Source organism: Astatotilapia calliptera, chromosome 11, assembly GCF_900246225.1.
Source record: "Astatotilapia calliptera chromosome 11, fAstCal1.2, whole genome shotgun sequence".
In the NCBI taxonomy this organism is placed as follows: Eukaryota; Metazoa; Chordata; class Actinopteri; order Cichliformes; family Cichlidae; genus Astatotilapia; species Astatotilapia calliptera.
The window spans coordinates 22408767-22428077 of NC_039312.1; the positions used below are offsets into that span (position 1 = coordinate 22408767).

Consider the following 19311-nt stretch of genomic DNA (forward strand, 5'->3'; position numbering starts at 1 on the left):
ACAGAGAGAGAGAGAGAGGGAGAGAGAGAGAGAGAGAGATTTTGTTTACATAGTAATGCACAAGTCCTAAGCCAGACTCAAACGAGAAAGAACTTGTTTGGAAGGATGGTGTCATTCTTTCTCCAGGCTGAAAAGCAAAGGGGGAGGGTCTAATAGCTGGAGAGGGGAAGAGAGAAAGAGAAGTTGCCATTACTGACAACTCTTACTCAGCCCAGGAGCCAGAGAGGAGGAAGAAGAACAAAAGGAAAAGGGGGGAAGTAAAAGGGAGATCCACAGTGCAGCTGTGCTAACAGGGTAAGTAAATGTCTCTCTTGTGACTGGGATCAGGATGGAAGGAGGTGGTGGCATGCTTTAGTTACGTGAGCAAATTTTTACAGGTTACCTAATAAGGTAAAGTCCTTTTGCAGCGGCATGCTAGGGCAGATTTTCGTTACTCGGAAGGAGGTGTTGAAGGAATGTTAGCTTTGTTGGCGTGACAAGCAGTGTGGATTTGTCATAAGGTTCGGTTTTTACCGTTAAAAAAAACAATGGTGCAGAAAGACACCTCGTGGTGTGCGGGGCTTCCCTGGTGTCTCTGTCAGACTAGCAGTTTAGCGTTGAACGTGAACAAATCCACTCTCCAGCTGATGATACTGATGATAAGGCATGGCTATGCGGAAGCTCCTGCAGGAAGTCCAGCTTTTCTAAAAAAAAAAAAAAAAAAAAAAAAGGAAAAAAAAGTTGTTTAAGCTAGGCAGCTAGCCATGCAGCTGTATGCTTTTATTTATTTCACAGGGTAGCACAATTATTAGATTTGATGACAGTGCTACTGGGACAAACTGGTTTCCATATGTGGTAACGTTACAAAAAAAGGGGCAGTGGTGTTTGCGTTTCACCGGGGCGAAACCTACTGACCAAAGCATGAGTCGCCTGGGAGTGTAGGGGCGTGTGCGGAGCTAATAGTACCATTAGTGTGACTGATGCTAAGCCACGCAGGTTATCACACAGCTGACCTACGGTGCAGGTGAGTATCGGTAAAAATATGTTTTTGTTGGTTTAATTTTGGGGTTAACGTGTGTTAAAGCTAAACTGGATGGGCTAACGTTGTCATGGCGTTGTGTATGTTAATATTAACCTGATTGGGACACGTCGTTAGCTACGCTAGCAAGCTTTAGCGTAAACCCTTCATTTGTTATCCTTAATTTTGCCCTAATGAAGGGCTGGTTCAAGTACCCTAGCTGCCGCTCACCCAAGCCTGTCAGCTGTCAAAGTAATGACCAACAGATGTAAACCTAACTGAGCAGCAAACTACTGTACATAGAGTATGTTAAACCTATTGATTGTGCCAGTAGGTGGAACTTGACTTCGCTGTTATAACTCCATTGATTAGGGCTGTAAGCATGGCTGTTTCAACTCTTCAGCGCAGGGGGGGTGTCACACTTATTTTAGTTCTTGGTGCACAGCTAGCCTACTATCTGAAGTGGGCCGGACCAGTAAAACCATTACATCAGGTTTTTCCCCCCCTCCTGCAGGTGGGGCCCAGTGCTGTGCCAAATAGTGATCATCTGCTAGATAGTGACTTCGGATGTTTCTCTGTGCAGTACCTTTGGTTATATTGGTGATATAATGTAGTCAACACATTTTTCGAAGCAGTTGTGCATAAAATAAAATAAAAAATGCTTGTTTTGTAAGCATCTTTAAGACGCTGGGTTATTGTACTCACTTTTTGTTCTACGTTGTAATCAGTCCAGTCCTTTGTGGCCACTTTAAATATCTTTATAGAACTGTAATGTTAGATATTTTTTATTGTTGTTATCTGCTGTCAAAAGAGCTATGACAAAATAATAATGACCGTTTTTACCCAGATAAATAAATGTAATGTGTAAGTCACTTTGCCATAAACTGGTTAAAGCTTCTGCTTTGTGATAAAATGTTCTTCTTGGCTCAAAATGGTTTGGTATCATTAATGTTACCAAGTCATATTGAAACGACTCATTTGCAGCAGTTTAAATATAGAAAATCATTTTTGAGCAGATACCAGAAGTCACATTTTACCACAGCACCTTCTTTTTTGTTGATCTTTCTTCATAATAATTTAAGTTGGATCTCTCTCTCTCTCTCTCTCTTTTTTTTTTTTTTTTTTAATTCTAAGTGATCAAAACAAACTGAGTTGTGTGTGGCCCCCAGGCCAAATGTTTGACACCTTTATTGTTGTGTGCCATAATGAGGTGAATGAAATATTTAGAACACTTCTGACTATTCTTGTCACAACCACACCCAAAATAAAGCAGAAGACATCACCTTTCTGACACTGTCAACAAAAACTGAAAATGTCTGCACTTCATCAAAGTACGATAGAGCTGGACTGCACTAGTATCAGTTGAGCTAAGCTCAACTAAGCTGCCTATTAGAAAGGAATAAGGCTGTACACTGGTTTGTGCTTTTACAAATGCAAGTGTCCAACGGTGGTGTAAAATATCAGGAATGTGTAGGGTATATGGAGGGAAAGTATCAGTCACTAACAGGCAAATTATAACAGCAGGCAGTGGTGGAGACAAATGTACAGCTTTGCATACTAACATGCGATTAGTGCTCAGCGGATTAAAGGAAATTGGGGCTTGTATGGATATACCATTTTTAGCATAGATTTCTGCAACCCTGAGAATGTTAAATTCCTCTGACTAGGAGGACTCAAGGAGCCTTAACCCAAGGCCACAGTAACTAAGCTGTGTTTAAGAACAACTTAAAGTACGAACACTCTGGTCTGAGGTTTGTGTGGTGCAGTTGCAAAGACTGGGAATATTATGATCTCTGACGCCTCTGTAAGTTGGTGAGGCAACTAAAAGATATGAGAACAAGGACTAAATCGAGCAAAGAGCAATCCTCCTTAATTGTAGGAGCTGTGAATCAAAAGGCACGAGTTATTGTAGAGGAACACTTTGCCTCAAATCACTTTTTTCGTCTCTCACTTCCTTGTGACTCCTCTTTGGCCAACACTAGACTGTATATGCATAATGCATTAAGAAAGAGTTTTTGGTGGTGTAAGTGTCTGACGTGATAATCCAGTGGATGATGATGTGACCAGTTTTGAAATGTTTCCTGTTTCCATCACTCATCCAGCTGCGTCAGAACACAGCACTGTTGCTCAGTGCACGTCCAGTGACCTGTAAGACTGGACTCAAAAGAGTTGTTTGTCTCCCGCATTAGTGACCCGTGGCCCAGACACACTTTCCCAGAAACCGGGTGTGCTATTAACATCAGAACAATAGAGAGTTTCATGAACAACACAGTAGTCACAGATAATGTGTCTAACCAGGGAGGAAATACTGGAAGTACTGTTAGGTTTTCTTTGGGATAGCTGTTCTTTAATATTCCTAGTGTTGTTTTGGCTTAAAAAATGAGACTACAGCAGTTTTGTTTTTTTGGTTTTGTGTTGTTTTTACTCATCCCATGTGGGCATGGTGGTTATGTCACTTGTAAGAAAACAGTATCCACATACTGTGGGTGTTTTTGTTTTCTTTCAGTAGCATTAGGACATAGACTTGTTTAATGAGGCATCGTGTTTCAGTGCTTCCTTTTACAAAGCTAGAGCACAGTATATTAACTAAATTTAGTTCCTCTATAACCATAAACCAACAGGCCACTGCTAAGTTCAAAGCCATCCTCGTCAAAAGTGGAATAAAGTTTTCCTTAAAAGCCACATAGTTGCTGCTTTCAGAGACAGCTTGTTCGTGTTAAACTTTGTCCAGGACAAAAAGCAGCGATAACTGAAGGCATGCCACAAAATGCCCTGGTTTTACAGTTTTAAATATTATTTCATGCTGTGCCTAAGGTCTTTATTTTATAGTCTTGAAGAAGTATCCCAGTTTTCTAAGGCAGTGAGCCTGCAGCCAAGCTGATGAGTGCAATAACCCTACTGGTTTCTATATCCTTCAGGTAGTTAGGCTGTTTACACTTTACCTCAGTCTTTTTCTTTTTTGGTGAAAATGAGTTCCTGGTATGAAGGAATCAAAACCAACTGTGCCGGTTTTCTACTCTGTTAAAGCTGTCCAGCCATGTGGCGTTTATACAAAGTTCAAAAGCTAAAGAGCACCATATGTGATCTATGCTCGGCCTGCACGATGCCATCCTTCATCACAGCTGTAATGTAGAAATGACTAAGTGCGTCCTCAAGTGATGTCATTCAGTTCAAGTGGCTGGTAAGAAACCGCAACCGGGGTTTCTCACCCACCACTTGTACTATGATTTTCAGAAAAGACTATGAGATACAAATCTATAGCTGTGCTCCTTTACAGAAGATTAATACATACATTGGATTATGAGGGCAAGCAAAGACATCCATGTCTTGTTAAAAGAGAAAAAAACACTGCAAAGATGCATAGAAGGAAATGGTGATTAGGGGAAAGCAGAAAATGGGGGAAAGGGGAGGGGGGGTGATGTCATTGAGTTGGTGTGCCAGAAATGTTCCTCAGCTGAGGGTCTCTCTCATCTCAAGGATCAGGTTTCAAGATTTGCAGCAGGGCATCTGGACCTGAGTGTGTGGTGATCTCACCGCCTTGAATCCCCCAAGACTGCATCGAGGAACATATGAAACCTAACGCTAGCTTATCATCACTGTTTGAATAATTAAGAGGACTATTGTTGATTTAGAAACTGTAACTAAAGGGCGAACTCATAGCCTCCCATTTTAAGAAGGCACTCATTTTAGAAAGCCACATGGAGCTAAGTGTTCTGTTTAGAGTCTGTTGTGGCCACTACTTTCAACATGAAGTAGGTCTTGATAGTAGGTTAATAAGTAGCCAGCCATTTTTCCAAAAGGCTGAACACTCTTTCTTTGAGTAGTCTTATTCTCCCATTCCTGCAGCGAGTAGTGGAGCCTCTCTGATGCCACTTTCACCTCTTTACAAATGAAACAAAATGGTTTACATCACATCATGCTCAGATTCTACTTTACAGTTAAACTAATTTATTCTGTCTAGGTGACTCTAGTGTGCACTATAAGCAAAGAAGAAGCGAGAGGAAGGTAAAGGAGAAAAGGCAAACCGAGGGAAATCGGCTGTTAACACATTTCTTTCAATATAAAGTTGAGCAGAGCTGAAAGGTACAGAAGTGTTGAGCTGTTAAAACCAGAGTGACACTGTCATAATTACCTAGCACAAGTTAACATTATGAAACGCATGAGCCTTAATTTTAGGGTGCAGTATCTTGCACAAGGACTCTCCAACATACAGACGAAGGAGCCGAGAATCAAACCACTGAAGTTTTGAATAAATCTCTAAATCCTGAGTCACCATGAACAAGACTCTTTGGGAGGCACAGATGAGAACTGGGTAACCAGTGAGTAGTGTAAGGGCTTCATCCAGGAGTGTGGCTGAAGCAGATATTGTGATGTGTATGATTTGACATGAAGATGATTCAAAAAGCCAAGTTTAATTTCCCTTATCCAAAAACAGACTTTGTTGACAGCCACTTTGAAGAAAGCCACCATCTTGGCTAATGGGGTTTACCAAAGAAGTCATCATAAAAGGGTAACTATAGCAGTTTGGGTACTTGAATCCACCTACAGAGAATTTCCCTGTAATGCTAAATTTCTGCGGCACTATTAAGCTTTATCATATGTTGGGCCAGTTGGTTTTAACTGGTGGGCAGTGAGCTATCCAAGACATTCTGAGGAAATTGCATTTTCAAATGCCACAATGACATGGCTTCTTAATTTAAAAAACAAACAAACATGGGTGCAGGTACTTATTTATATGGGGATAGATGCATTTTTTATTTCTTTTGCTTTTGCAAGTTCTAATCAAACCTTTGCACACTCATGCAAACACATGCACCACTAAATTATTACGTATCTGGAAGACTGGCTGGTGTAGAATCTCATTTAGTAAACATAATTTATTGTAATGCGTATTACTGTATTGGTATTAGTTACTGTAACTTCAGCGTTACAGTACCCGTGTAATATCAGACACTCTGTTAATCTTTTACATTTATCAGGATAATACAATCATTTACAATTATGGTGACCTCTGATCTCTTGTCCCTTAACACCAGAGAGGTTGATAAAAGGTATCTGGCTATAAACAGCTTAAGAGGCTATTTATCAGTCGCGTATGTGCCAGTCTGTGTAACAGATAATGAGCAAAGAGATGTGATACAGAGTACAGGCTGTTGAGCAATGAGGGTTGAAATGTCGAGGGATCGAAACTGCAAACTCATCATAGATGTTTGTTTGTTTATTTATTTGATTTTAATGTGGTTCATGAACAGTTGTCAATTACTGGTTATTCCAATGAACGCTACAGACTGCTGTCTCAATTGTTTGTTAAAAACGACAAGTAACAGAGCGTCCATTTTACATAAATGTTTAAGGGTCATATCAATATGTAGGATGGGTGGCTATTCAGATTTTCCTTTAGAAAATACCTTTGACACATGAATCATCATCGTGTCTCGTATCAAATTTTAAGTGAAAAGGGGGCTTAAGTTACAAAAAAAAAAAAATGTAATAACCGAAATGGTAAAAGCTAGATACATCAAGCAGGATCTCTGCTGCAGCGATTATTTATCTCATGAAACTTTGTCTTGTAAAAAGGAAATCTGTTGCTCACAACTTTTTACTGGTATTCAATAATGCACGGAAAATATGCTCAAAGCATGAATCATGACTTTCACATCAATCTATGATTCAAAAAAGGATGCCTTAGACTACGTCATGACGCAGTGGAGCAGCTGACACTTGTGTGAAAGTTTTAACACCGTTGGTTTGGACATATATGGTTAGAATTGTTTACCATCAATAAATCTTGCGCTGGAGGAAGCTGACCCTGAAAGCAGAAGTACTGCCGTCTCATCAGAGAAGCTAGTAAATCATGAGCACCAGGAGGAGCTGTGAGGGTTTTCGTGTCTTGTCAGAACATGAAGCGTTGTCTGTGTCCCAACAAAAAGGAATGAGGATGAAATGCTCACTGTTATTCCTGTTTGGTTTAGTTTTTACCATCCTTTCGGCTCTGTCTACATAAAAGTTTAAAAGCCTGTATCAAACCCCATCTCTTTTTTTTTTCTTTTTTTTTTTGGAAAGCATATATGATAACTCTCGTTTTTTTTCCATAACAACAACTAATAGTCTACATTTTAACCAAAATGCAAAGTATTTTCTTGATGTTTTATGTAAAAGTTACTGCATCTTTGCCTCTAAAAGTACGTCTCTGCTTTAAGGAGTCCATTTCAGTGCTATGATAGCAAAATATTTTCGATAATATTTCCATGGCAGTCTGTCATCATCTCTATCAAAAGAACCTTGGCAACATTATTAACATACTAGGAATTTATTTCCTTTTTAAGGAAAAACCATGCACAGCAGCTCCTCTGCAGTAATAGAAATGTTGAACCAAAGAAAGCTGTATCAGTACACACTGCTTTGCTTTGTCGGATCAGTTGTAAAAACATAACTTTTGTAGGAACTGCCTTCAGTACAGCAAGCTTATAATTGATGCACATTTACTGGATTGTTATTAAACTGCAAGCGACTGAGAAAACGGTTTTGCACTCCTCTCAGTGTTTCCCCACACATAAACTTTACTTCTCTGAGCCCCACAGGCTTATTAATGACCACCCAAGAATATTTGGCAACCTCTTAGCAGTTCTTTCCTGTGTTTCCATACTGAGCATTGCTGCTGTGGCATAATTCCCCTAATTTTCTAACATAGGCTGTGTAAATGGACGTAGCCACCATGACATCACTCATCGTTAATGAAGTCCTCGTATGAAACCTTTAGATACTTTGCTATTTTGAAAGGAGAGCTTGGTGAACATGAATTGCCCAGCATACCCTCAAACCCCCCTTTCTCACTCCTACAGTGGACTGGATGACATGTTTTATTCAGTGTGACCTGAAACAAGCAGTTGAGCCCATAAACGCATAAGGAAAGTATTATTGAGGTCACAGAGCAAGACAGCTGTGCTCTGCTTGTACCCAGAGGAGTTGCCCCCTGCTGGCCTTTAAAAAGAAGACAGGTTTGAGGGACTTCCATCAGGCCTGGAAGCTTGATCAATCTTTTATATTGTTTGTGTATTTCCATGTTTGAACTCCAACTCCACCTTCTCAGATTGCAGTTGAAGACACGTGCCTGTCCACCCTCCTCAAATATAATCTAAATATTTAGGACACATTGCTTCCGTGACATTTATGAACCCAAAAAGTGCCAAGTAAGATTAAATGACACAGCAAATTACATATTGCTCGTTGCCTTCACTTTATCTAATTGTTTCCATGTGCAACTCACTCTGTCAAATGTTATGACTTCATGGCTTTAAGGCGATACCATATCTGGAGTAGTCGTCCAAGGACCGGTTGTTCAACTTTTGCCACAGTTCAGATCATTATTTTTATGTATTTTAAAGCTTCAGAATAAAACTGTTAAATAGCAACAGTGTGTGAGTTAAGACCGATCGGATGCAGGGTTGGATTTGTGTGCGTGGACGATTATGTTGGAACAACCATGCTTTTGACTAAAGGTCATGTCTGGGGCCGGTGGCCTTCAGGGAAATATTTGCAGACTTGGCGAGGAATCTCGGTGGAGACACAGGACTTACGTCAGTGTTTGTTTATCCACCAGCATATGTGAAGTAAATATTTGAGCTCAGCATTACATAAAAATGTTACGATAGCTGCCATCGCACTTTGAGCAAAGTGGCCGCACTCTGAAAAACATGCACTTGCTGCGTTTTATACCACTGTAAACAACCATGTGTTGCTTATTGTAAATTATCTCTGACATCGGGGAGTGCCACTGTGTCTGTCAGCTCTGTATGCATGGCCTCAGGACATTTTCACACACTTGGCTCTCTCGTGCTTTCTCATTCCGCTGTAGACTATTTGCCAAAGCCTTTTTGTTTAAAGAGTACTGTTGGTTTTGCAGAATGCTTATGGGTTATTTTCTTCCTTACTGCTATTTCACTAAAACCAGAAATGGTCCAAACTAGGGCTGGGCTATATCATACCGTTTACGGTAATACCGGTGTAATGTTGGGCAACGATAGGAAAATGAAATATCGCGATAGAAGATGGGTAAAATGTGCATGCGCAGTGCCTATGTTTACATACACACATGGCGGCGACGCAGAATGAGAAGAGCGAAAGTGGATCGTTAAATGAAACGGATGAACCAGAATTGGTTTGTAAAAATGCTGCAACTTCAGTGGTGTGGAACTGGTTTAGCTTTCATCCGTCAGATACACAACAAAGCACTATTTTTGGTAGAGCATGCTAGCGGGCCGTCGTTATTACCGTGTTTTTTTTTTTGGAAAATACGGCACACTTAAAATCAATCCTTTGATTTTTCTGAAAATCGACAGTGCCCCTTATAATCCCGTGTGCCTTATGTATGAATTCTGGTTGTGTTTACTGACCTCGAAACGATTTTATGTGCACGGCGCTCGAAAATCAGTCAAATGTTCCAGTACGACTTTGCTAATCTACGAACCTGCACCGCTTGATGGATTGTCGGAGCACTGTCGTAGGCAGGAGCCTCGCGGAGTGATACGTACTGTGCTTCAACATAATATTACCGTATTGTGTGTGTGTGTGTGTGTGTGTGTGTGTGTATAATCTCTTTTTAAGTTTTGTGGATATTCTACATGGTTATGTTGAGGATATGTCGGCCAATTTCCACTGGAAAAGCCTTTTGGTTAAACTCTCAGCAAGGAATTTGCATTTGCACTGTTACATTTTTTTATATAACTTTAATGCACTTAAAAAAGCTGCTGGTTTAAGTGAAAATACATTGATGTTTGTTTGTTTGCACTAATAAAGTTGAGGAGTTGTAAAGTATTTTGTCTAGTGTCAATTATATTGTCAGTTATATTGTTATTGTAAATTTTCAAATGTATATCGTGATAAATATTTTTGGGCATATCGCCCTGCTCTAGTCCAAACTAAATTTTTTGAGATGCCACAATAAAGGTCAGTTAATTTTACTTGGACTTCAGGGATAGAGATGGTACCCAGTAGATGCTCATTTTAAGACTGTGCTGATTTTTCGTTAATGCAAAATACTTGTCATGCATCCTATTTCATGTAAAAAAAAAAAAAAAAAAAAAAAAAGTGCTGTGGAAAAATGTAATCTAAATTAATTAATTTGCATATATAATTCAGGCTTTTTTACTGGCTCCCAATGGGACCCTGTGTTGAAAATATAAGTAAGCAAGATTGGTCAGCATATTGTAAAGGCAAAGAACCTTACTTAGTAGAATTCAGTGCATGTTATTGCTATTTCTGGTCATGTAATTAAAATGTGTAAAAAGTATGGTTTATCTTTGGTGTTCTAGGAAAAAAACACATTTTAAGTTATATTTAATTCCAAAATTTATAAAGGAAAACTAGTTGAAAAAAGATGAGGTTTGAAATAATGTAATACAACAATTTAAAGAATTTGGGAATTTCATTCAAAGTGTCACAGAATCTGGAGAAATCCTGTATGAAAAGGCTAACACACTGACACAACAATGTCTGTAAAAAAGGGCAAAGTTGTGGAATATTTTCACTATGTGATAACACACACTTCAATTGTGATAACCATTGTTGTTGATCTCTGCGCCTAGATGCCACCCCCGCTTGTTTTGCAACTGCCCCACCACCATCCACAACTTGTCTTAACTTGTAAAGCTCAGACCAGCTTCAGTTTTAATTGAAACACAGGTGACAACAATTAAGCATATTTTTGTAAAAAAAAATAAAATTAAAAAAATCAGTGTTGAGTAATTACAATGTCTAAAGCGGATTATAATTGGGCTTTGATTTGCAACTGTGTCTGGCCAAGCGTTTCACTGCTGTGTCATCACCACTAATGCAAAAATGCAGGACGTGCATCTGCTGCCAAGGAATGCAAGCCCTTTGAGTTCAGTCAGCTGATTAACGTTGCTTTTATCATGTGGATTGTAACAGTAGGAATTCTGAGGCTGTAGCTCTTTGATCGTCACTGCAGCTTGTTTCATGTTTCTCTGTTTAAAACAAAAAATTACATTTCCTGTACGGTACCCCCTCATTGTGTTCCCTGTTGTCATCCTCAGATAAATACAGAAAATGGAGGACTCCAACAGCAACAAGCCATTCATGGTGACATCCTCTCTGAACTTCAAAGTCACCACCCCTTCCTTCTACAACCAGCCAAAGAAGTTTGCTTCTGTGGCCCCCCCACGACCCAAAAGTCAGACACCTCCCTCTGCTCCATCACCAACACCAGTAGGCACAGGTGTTATTGGCCGAGTTGGAGACCTGCCTCCACCGCCCCCTTCACTCTGTTATGGTATTTACGTTTATTTTTGTCTGTATTAAGTTGTATCCACTGAAAAAAGCCCCCATTCCCTATCCCGTCCACTGCTGCTTCTTATGCTAGAGCATGCAGAGCTTCACAGTTGAGTACAGGATGGCTGTGGTGCTGTCTGTCTCTCCAGCACATTACATTACTGTGCTCTTAACGCCTGCCTTTTAAGGGTTCTTCTGAAATATGCAGATAGTCTGGGCGATCTTGCTTTTGTTGGGAAATTTCGTTTTTACTTATAGAGCTGTGCACAATTACACTTCTATAAATGCAAACAATCAGACAGTTCAAATTAAAGGTTGTAAGGATTTAAATGCAATGTATTTCCTACAAGGTAGGAAATGCATTTGGTTGTGTTAAGATGCCAAAAACGCATTTAAAGCCACTTTCGGCTGCATCTTTATTCACAAGAGGTCACCACACAAGTATCTCCAAATGTTTTATTTATTTATGTCGAATACCCTTCCTGACACACACCCAAAGAGTTTGTCTCCTCCTGCGATTGAACCAAGAGTCTTTTGCTAATCTAAACATGTTTCTTGTTTTATCAAAAAAACCTCCACAGGGCGCCTTTTAATGCATAAAGTACATAACAGGATACCTACCAGGCATCAGTGCAACAGCCAACCAGCAGATCTCAGTGGCCAAATATTCCAGACAGTTTTGATGCTTTGTTGTCCTGTTTTGTGTTAAATTGAATACTTGGACGTTATTTTTGTGAATGCTTTTAACCAATCATCCCTCCTCGTTTTTGTCAGACTTCCCACCCCCTCCTCCTCCACTGGATGATGATTTGCCAGCCCCTCCCCCTGAATGCTCCACCATTCCCACTGCCTCTGATGCTCCCCCTCCCGCGTTCCCCGCTCCACCTCCAGTGGCAGATGACCTGCCTCTCCCAGCTCCCCCGGAGGAGAGCCGCTGTCCACCCACCTGTCCCTCTCCCCCTCCTCCCCCTCCTCCTCCACCTCTCCCTGCCTCCAGTACCAATGCTTTCAGTTCTTCGGGGACCCCACAGGTGAGTCACAGTGGTGTCTTCATCCTCCTGCACACTGCTTCCTTCCTAACTGCATTTAAATATAATTGGATAATTATTTAGGACATTTTTGTGTGACCATATTGAGTCTGTGGACTGACTGTTGGCAGGAAATGCTGTCTTTTGAGATTTTTCCCACAAATTATATTAGCATTAGTCCGGGGTAAATCACCCACTTTCATTCGTCTAACAGGATTATTGCCAATTTACGTCACTAAAATACTTCTTAGGCATGCAGTGTGTTATGAGGTTTATTGTGGAGATGTGTATTGTAGGCTTTCATTAGTTCCAGTTTGATTGTTGGACTACAAGAGCAACATAAAGATGAATTATTTTTATTATTCTTTTTGGAAGTGCTAAAAAATGGCTGTAAAATAATATAAATATGATTTAAACCTCATGTTTGTATCAGCATTGAGTCTGTGCTAAATGATAATCAGCAAACAGCCAGATAAGTAACTGAAAATAAAATATTCTCTTTCATCTAACCAGAAATATTAACATAGCAAGCTTTTATCATCATTATAATCACCTTTTTAAGCTTGTTTGTCATCGTTCTTTCATTTTTGTGTTTTGTCACATCAGTAATTGTTCAAGCGCTGCATATTGTACCCACTTTGGTCACATTAGTTTTTTTTTAAGTATCCATATTTAATGTTTTTGCTGTGTATTTATAGTCTGTAACAAAGTAACCTCTTCAGCTACATTTCTGCTCCTCGCTCATCCATCCATCCTTTTTGCTTCATCGTGATTCCCCAAATTGTGTATATTAACTTTATTTCTGTGATCTCCATTCTTCCGCCACCAGAGATTCACGGAGAAGCAGACAAGTTTTGATAAACAGCTCAACTCTCTGACTGGCATGTTGTCTGAGATGGAGACCAAGGGACCTTTCCACCCCAAGGTATAATGCACAGGAAAATAAGGACTACAGTTTAAACATTTTGGTTTTCAAAATGCATTTAGTGGATAGCAGTGAATACAAGTGTAAACAACTGCCATGAAACTCCTTGGTCAGGTGCACTGGGACACATTTGACCATATTTCTTTTGTAGTGTAAATATAGATGTGTCCCCGACAGACGTAAGAGAAACAAGAACAATAATGGGGGACATGGTGGTGTTGTAGCTTGTCTTCACCCTTATATAGTGTGTGCTGATCTATTTTACCCTCTGAGCGAGATGTTGACATTAACAAAGTACTAACGGGTGGAAATGGCAATACGTCTTGGTTGTTTACTTGTGTTTAGATCCCTGAAATGGATTTAAAAGGCAAGTGTAAACAGAGGTTGCCTACAGAGCAAACAACCAGATGAGTAGCAAAATGACAAGACTCAGAGGAAGCCAGCTGTAGAAAAACAAACTGACTCCTGTGGAGAAGAGAAAAAGGTAATGCTACATGGGTCAGGAGAAATAGTTTGGGGACATACCAGGTCGGTTTCATTAGTCTCCCTTCGTCTGTTCAGGTGGAAAGAAGTCAATTAGTAGTGAACTGTTCGCACGGTGCACCAGACTGAAAGAGAAAACAAAAAGTGAGATAGCCGGTGATTCACACTGAGAGAAGAGACACTTGCAGAGAGGCAGAGTGATGCACGCAGAAGTGAGTGGAGAGCATGAGAGTGTGATGAAGCCAGAGTGTGCTGCCAGGGACCCAGTGAGAGGGCCATAAATGGAGAGTGTTTTTAATCCAACAGGGAGGTACTGGATCAAGGCAGAATAATGCTGGCTCAAAACCTGCAAAATAAATGTCAGAAAGACGAAGCACTTCTGATAAGCTCAAACTTTGGAGCGCCTCCAGTGTTTACTTTAATCAAAGTACCTCATTCAGTATTATGATAGTGTCTGCTTGTAGCATTTCACCATGCAGGGAATATTAACTTCCCTCAATTCAATTATAGTTCATGGTAAATCAGAAAAACTCCATTCTTACGTGAAATTAGCGTTGTTGTTGTTTTTCTTTTCTTTGCTTTTCCATCATGATAATCTTTTGTTTAATGTTATTTCACCCACAGATACCAAGCCAGTATTCATCAGCACCCAAGGTCTCAGCTCCTCCAACCGCTCCCAAACCAGCCCTTTCCTTCCTCCCACCTCCCGAGATGGGCGATCGCCCTCCTCCTGCGCCCTGGGCAGAAGAACTCAAAGCCAGAACGAACCGACAGGGCAATCACAACGCTGCGCCAAACTCTGCCGCTCAGTCTTTCGCTAAAGCGCCGGCCGTGGCTCCCAAGTCTGGATTCGGAGGAAGAACGACGACATCATCAGCTTCTCTGGCGCAAAAAATCAACCTGAACCTGAACCAGACACCCACCGCTGCCAGCAGTGCACCTAAGCCTTCCCCTCCCATAGCTACTTGCTCTTTCCCTCCACCTCCTGCGGCTCCGCCTGCACCTCCTGCTCCACCAAATAACATGGCCACTGCACTGGCTGCTAATCACGTAAAGAGTTCTCCCTTTGCCAGTCAGATGAACGCAAACCAAAACACTCCTTCTGCTGTGCCACCTCCTCAACCCAAAACGATGGCATCTCCGCCCTCCTCCTTTAACCAGCCAATGAAAACTACCCCTGCATCGACGGTATGTTCCTGCTTTTTGCTTTGCATGTACTGTGGAAAGTCACAGGAAGTACAGATAATTGATTGTCAGTAGATAGGAATGCTGGACATGCACAGTGTTTGCAAAGGTACAGTTATAAATAACAAAATCCTCTATAAGACGCGTATGAAACTATAACATGCCTTAAAAAAATTATACATCTGCACTTATGGCTTCTTCCTCTTCTGTGGCAGCCCTCACCCCCGGGCCCAGTTCCTAGTGCAGGTGGAGGTGTTCCTCTGAACATGAAAGAAGTGGAGGAGCTGGAGAGGATGACCAAGGACTTCATTAGAAACATGGACGCGAACCCACCTCTCATCACCTCCCCTCCTACAGGTGCAGACACGAAACTTCAAATCAAAAGACACTTTTATTTCACTTGTATTTTGCATCTTTCTGATTTAATTAGAAAATAATTTATTATAATTATCTCCAGAGAGTGCACTGATGTGGCTGAATTTTGAATCTCATTGTTGTTAATTACAGTCATTAAGTAGCTGCTCGTTTGGAAAAACTTGAGTTGGTGGCATGGGAGAGGCGTTAACAAAAGTAATGGTTTAACTTTTTGATTGTTGATAATCTTAGTGAAATGAATGCAGGAAAAAATATTACCAATGAAATATTAATGTCCCAAACTGCAAATATTCAGCAGACATAAGAAATTATTCACCTTTCAGTTTGCTGACTGGTTGCAAAATGCAGATTTTTATGGACATCAAAATATATTCACAGTTTATCCTTTGTGATCTACAATTTAAATGTGGTCAGTTTTTGTCTCTCCAGTGTTACATCTATGACCCTAAAAAATAAGCTGCATCTTTGGGATAACATATTGACTGTGCAGAACAGTTTACACAAACCAAACAAATGCATAAAACTACAAGTTTCCCATCTGTGTTTATTACACTGTTGTACCAGAGCTGAGTAAAGAGACGGAGAATTTGCTTGTTCATAAAGTTGTTTGTGTATCTTTCTCTTTTCTTCAGAGGTTTGTGGAAAATGTGGTGAGGCTCTCTCCCGTACTCAGCCAGCAGTGAGGGCCATGGATAAACTCTTCCACTCCACCTGCTTCTGTTGCATGACCTGTCACCGCCCCCTGCAGGGCATGCAGTTCTACGACAGGGATGGTTCACCACAGTGTGAGGACTGCTACGTGGTGAGGAGATGCAGACATTTATTCATCTTATATTCTTGCTGAATTGAGTATATAAGGTGCACGTTTAACTAGTTTCTCACCTCCATTCTCCTCACATTCATGCTGTTGCTCCTCAGAGCTCCCTGGCTGTGTGTTCTCGATGTGGGGAGAAGATCACAGACCGTGTGTTGAAGGCAGTTGGACAGTGTTTCCATGCCCACTGTTTCCGCTGCAGCACCTGCTCTTGTGTACTTGAGGGGGCACCCTTTATCACTGATGACAACAACAACCCCTACTGTGTCCAGGATTACCACAGGTCACTATGGATTTCCACATAAAAAAATAATATATTTCTGTTAATTCCTTATGAGAAGTGATCATGTGGTGCAGTTCTTCTTGCAAACATTGTCAGAACAAGGATGTGTGGTTAAAACCAACAGTTAATTTTGGATTCCAGTATTTGTACCCATCTAAATGATCAGTGAGATAGTTTATGCTAGAGGAAAGAACACTTTAAAACCTCTTTCTCATTTTGATCAGATCGCTTAAAACTTTGTTTAGAGCTCACTCAAAATGTGTTTGACAAAGCCAACTAAACTTTGCTGCAACTTGTTGCCAGGCCCAGAAGCAACACACTTTATTACATCTCAGTGGAATATCACTGATTGTTTCAGTGTTTCCTCAGCTAGGGGTGTGAATGCATAAGAGTTCAACTGAGGTAATTAACTCAAATCCACCTCCCTTCTCGTAGGCGTTTCTCCCCTATGTGTGTGAGCTGTAATGAACCCATTATTCCAGCCCCGGGCAGCGAGGAGACGGTCAGAGTGGTAGCTCTTGACAAGAACTTCCACCTCAAGTGTTACCGCTGTGAGGTAAGACCTATACATAGTTGTTTTTGTTTGGGGTTTTTTTGTTGTTGTTTTTTTGTGTGTGTCACAGGGTGTTTCAGCTTCTGATAATCAATATTTCAATTACTTTGCAGGACTGTGCTCGCCCTCTCTCCATAGAAGCAGATGAAAATGGCTGCTATCCTCTGGATGGCAAGATCCTGTGTATGAAGTGCCACACCCAACGAGCCAAGCAGGCCGCGCACTGATTGGCTAAAGCAGCATCACTCAGTGTAACAATGAACCAAAAGCACAGGATTCACCCAGCTGCAGATTTTTTGCCTTTGCGACAGGGCTTTGTTCAGTATATGTGCGCAGGTGTGTGGGTGAATGTTCAGCGTGAATACGTATGTTTGCATGCAGATAAAGTGTAGTGTTTCCTTCGTCTTTGTTCACTTTATTCAGTGCAGAGGTAATGTACTGCACCGAAATTGGTTTTATTCCACATCTCCTATTCTCCAATCGCCCATCTCGCCTTCTTTGTTACTAGAGCCTTTTTATTTTTTTTTTTTATTTTTTTTTTGTGCCAACTATATGTTTACGCTAAAAATTACCAGCAGAACTTGCACAAGAACAGTTGGGTCAAAAGAACAGTCTGATAAATATAAAGTTGCCTTTCTCTGTTTCTTGCCTAGATGTTGGTAGTAGCATCATAAACTGGTTCCACTGGCTGTATTCTTTCTCTTTGAGCATTTTAACTATGCTTTTTGTGCCTGAGACCGAGGAGTGTAAGAAACCTCCAAATTGACAGTCATGCAGATGTCACCATCCTCGTTGCCTGAGAGTGGAGTACATCTTTTAGATTTCGGTAGTTGTTACACAGCCAGGCATGATTAATGACGCTTTCCTGCCTAGAAAGTACTTCATATCAGCTAGTCTACTCCTAATAGCATTTTAAAGTCGCGTAGGGCTTTAAGGCAACAGCAAAAAGAAAAATGGTGAATATTGCTTTGATTTTTTTGTGATGTGAATTTAATGCTTTACAGGCATGCATTGAATTAACTCTTGTTGCTCTCGCTACTCGATGATATTGTATAAGGGCAAGATGAGAACAAAAATCAGCTTTTTTTTTTTTTTTTTTTTTTTTTTCTCCTACAAAATAGTTTAGAGCTGATTGAACCATGCTAAGTATTTTTAGATGCATGCTTTGTGGACGGCGAGATTTCGTACAAAGAAACGAGCACAGATTTCCCGAGCACAGACTCCATCCTGGGGATCTCACAATCAAAAACCGAGTTACTTTTAACTATCAGCTGTATGGCTGAAAACGGGACCTATCAAGTAATTTCACTGTGCAGGGGCCATTTTATTCAAAGTCATACTGAGAGCATTTTACACATGTGTAAATAAAATTGCCCCTGCACAAGGTCATTGTAAGCAAATAGAAACAAAACACCAGTGTTTGATGTGCATTTATTATTATCTCTTAGCTTATAAGCTTTGTATGATATAAATCATGGTCCTGTTTTTCCTAAGTATTAAGGTTGCATACGCAGCAGTACTACAATAACCTGTCCTGGCAGCAGGGCGATAGAAATGTAGAGGCATTCCAGTTCTAGGTAGCAATGTTTAAAAACACAGACCAAATCTTTCTGTTTAGAGCTTAAGATCAATAAAACGGTTACATGGGATTTGATGTTGTAACATTCAAGCGTGGTTTTTGTTTGTTTGTTTGACCTAAGTTTCTGGTCAGTTTCTCCCGTTGCCATGATTACCACTATTCTTGCCATTACTTAACTTTTGTACATTTAGTCTGTTCGTGTCAGTTATATACTATTTTATTCTTTTCTTGCTGTTCTGTATTTTGCTAATTAAAGCTTACATTTATTTGGTTTCATTTTAACCTGGCGCTGTGCCTTCTCCATTATTCTATCCTATTGTTCCTTCTGAATTGAGCCTGGTTTGCAGCCACAGAAATGAATTCCTCGGTAAGAAAATTGCTGCTTGCGCTTGCAATTGAGCCTGGTGCAGTAAATCACCAGAATGACTAACAAAACATGGCAATAGTGATTCAGCATTGCATGCTATCTGTGGAAGCAGTGGTGGAATTTCCTCTAGTATTATGTCCTGTGTTTCCACCGACTACTCCACCTTTGTGGCCCTGCCTTTGTCATCACCATGTGATATAAACTCTACCATAATGCCTTCATGGCTGCGTTCATCAGGCATTGCATTGTGTTACATCCTATTGTATTACATGTGGATGCCTTGTCCTTTCATATAACTTTTTATACGTTTGATATGTGTGAATGTCTTACATTATTCTAGTCCTATCCATCCTTTTTGGCTGTATCAAAAAATAAAGAGAAATGTTAAATCCATGTCCCAGTCTTTCAATTTCAGTTATGTGCTAATATAATGTA

The 19311-nt window shown here is 40.4% G+C and overlaps 1 protein-coding gene across 3 annotated transcripts; it reads left to right on the top strand.

The window, feature by feature from the left end:
• The first annotated feature begins 71 nt into the window (after positions 1-71).
• On the top strand, positions 72-19269 carry zyx (zyxin). Of its 3 annotated transcripts, none has more exons than XM_026185159.1 (10): positions 72-294; positions 11050-11285; positions 12059-12315; positions 13142-13237; positions 14345-14908; positions 15121-15262; positions 15913-16082; positions 16199-16377; positions 16813-16933; positions 17044-19269. In XM_026185159.1, the coding sequence occupies exons 2-10, from the start codon at positions 11063-11065 to the stop codon at positions 17155-17157; spliced, it is 1866 nt and encodes a 621-aa protein (XP_026040944.1). In that variant the 5' UTR covers positions 72-294; positions 11050-11062; the 3' UTR covers positions 17158-19269. The 3 variants fall into 3 exon arrangements, with proteins under 3 accessions (XP_026040944.1, XP_026040945.1, XP_026040946.1); XM_026185160.1 differs by lacking the exon at positions 72-294 and adding an exon at positions 316-1003; XM_026185161.1 differs by lacking the exon at positions 72-294 and adding an exon at positions 10380-10678.
• The last annotated feature ends 42 nt before the right edge of the window (positions 19270-19311 follow it).

What these genes read in the sequence shown, in the direction of transcription:
- zyx (XM_026185159.1), top strand. Translation starts at nt 11,063, where the DNA reads ATGGAGGACTCCAACAGCAACAAGCCATTCATGGTGACATCCTCTCTG. An exon ending in AAACTACCCCTGCATCGACG is followed by an intron (nt 14,909 to 15,120) that starts GTATGTTCCTGC and finishes CTTCTGTGGCAG; the next exon opens with CCCTCACCCCCGGGCCCAGT. An exon ending in TGTGTCCAGGATTACCACAG is followed by an intron (nt 16,378 to 16,812) that starts GTCACTATGGAT and finishes CCCTTCTCGTAG; the next exon opens with GCGTTTCTCCCCTATGTGTG.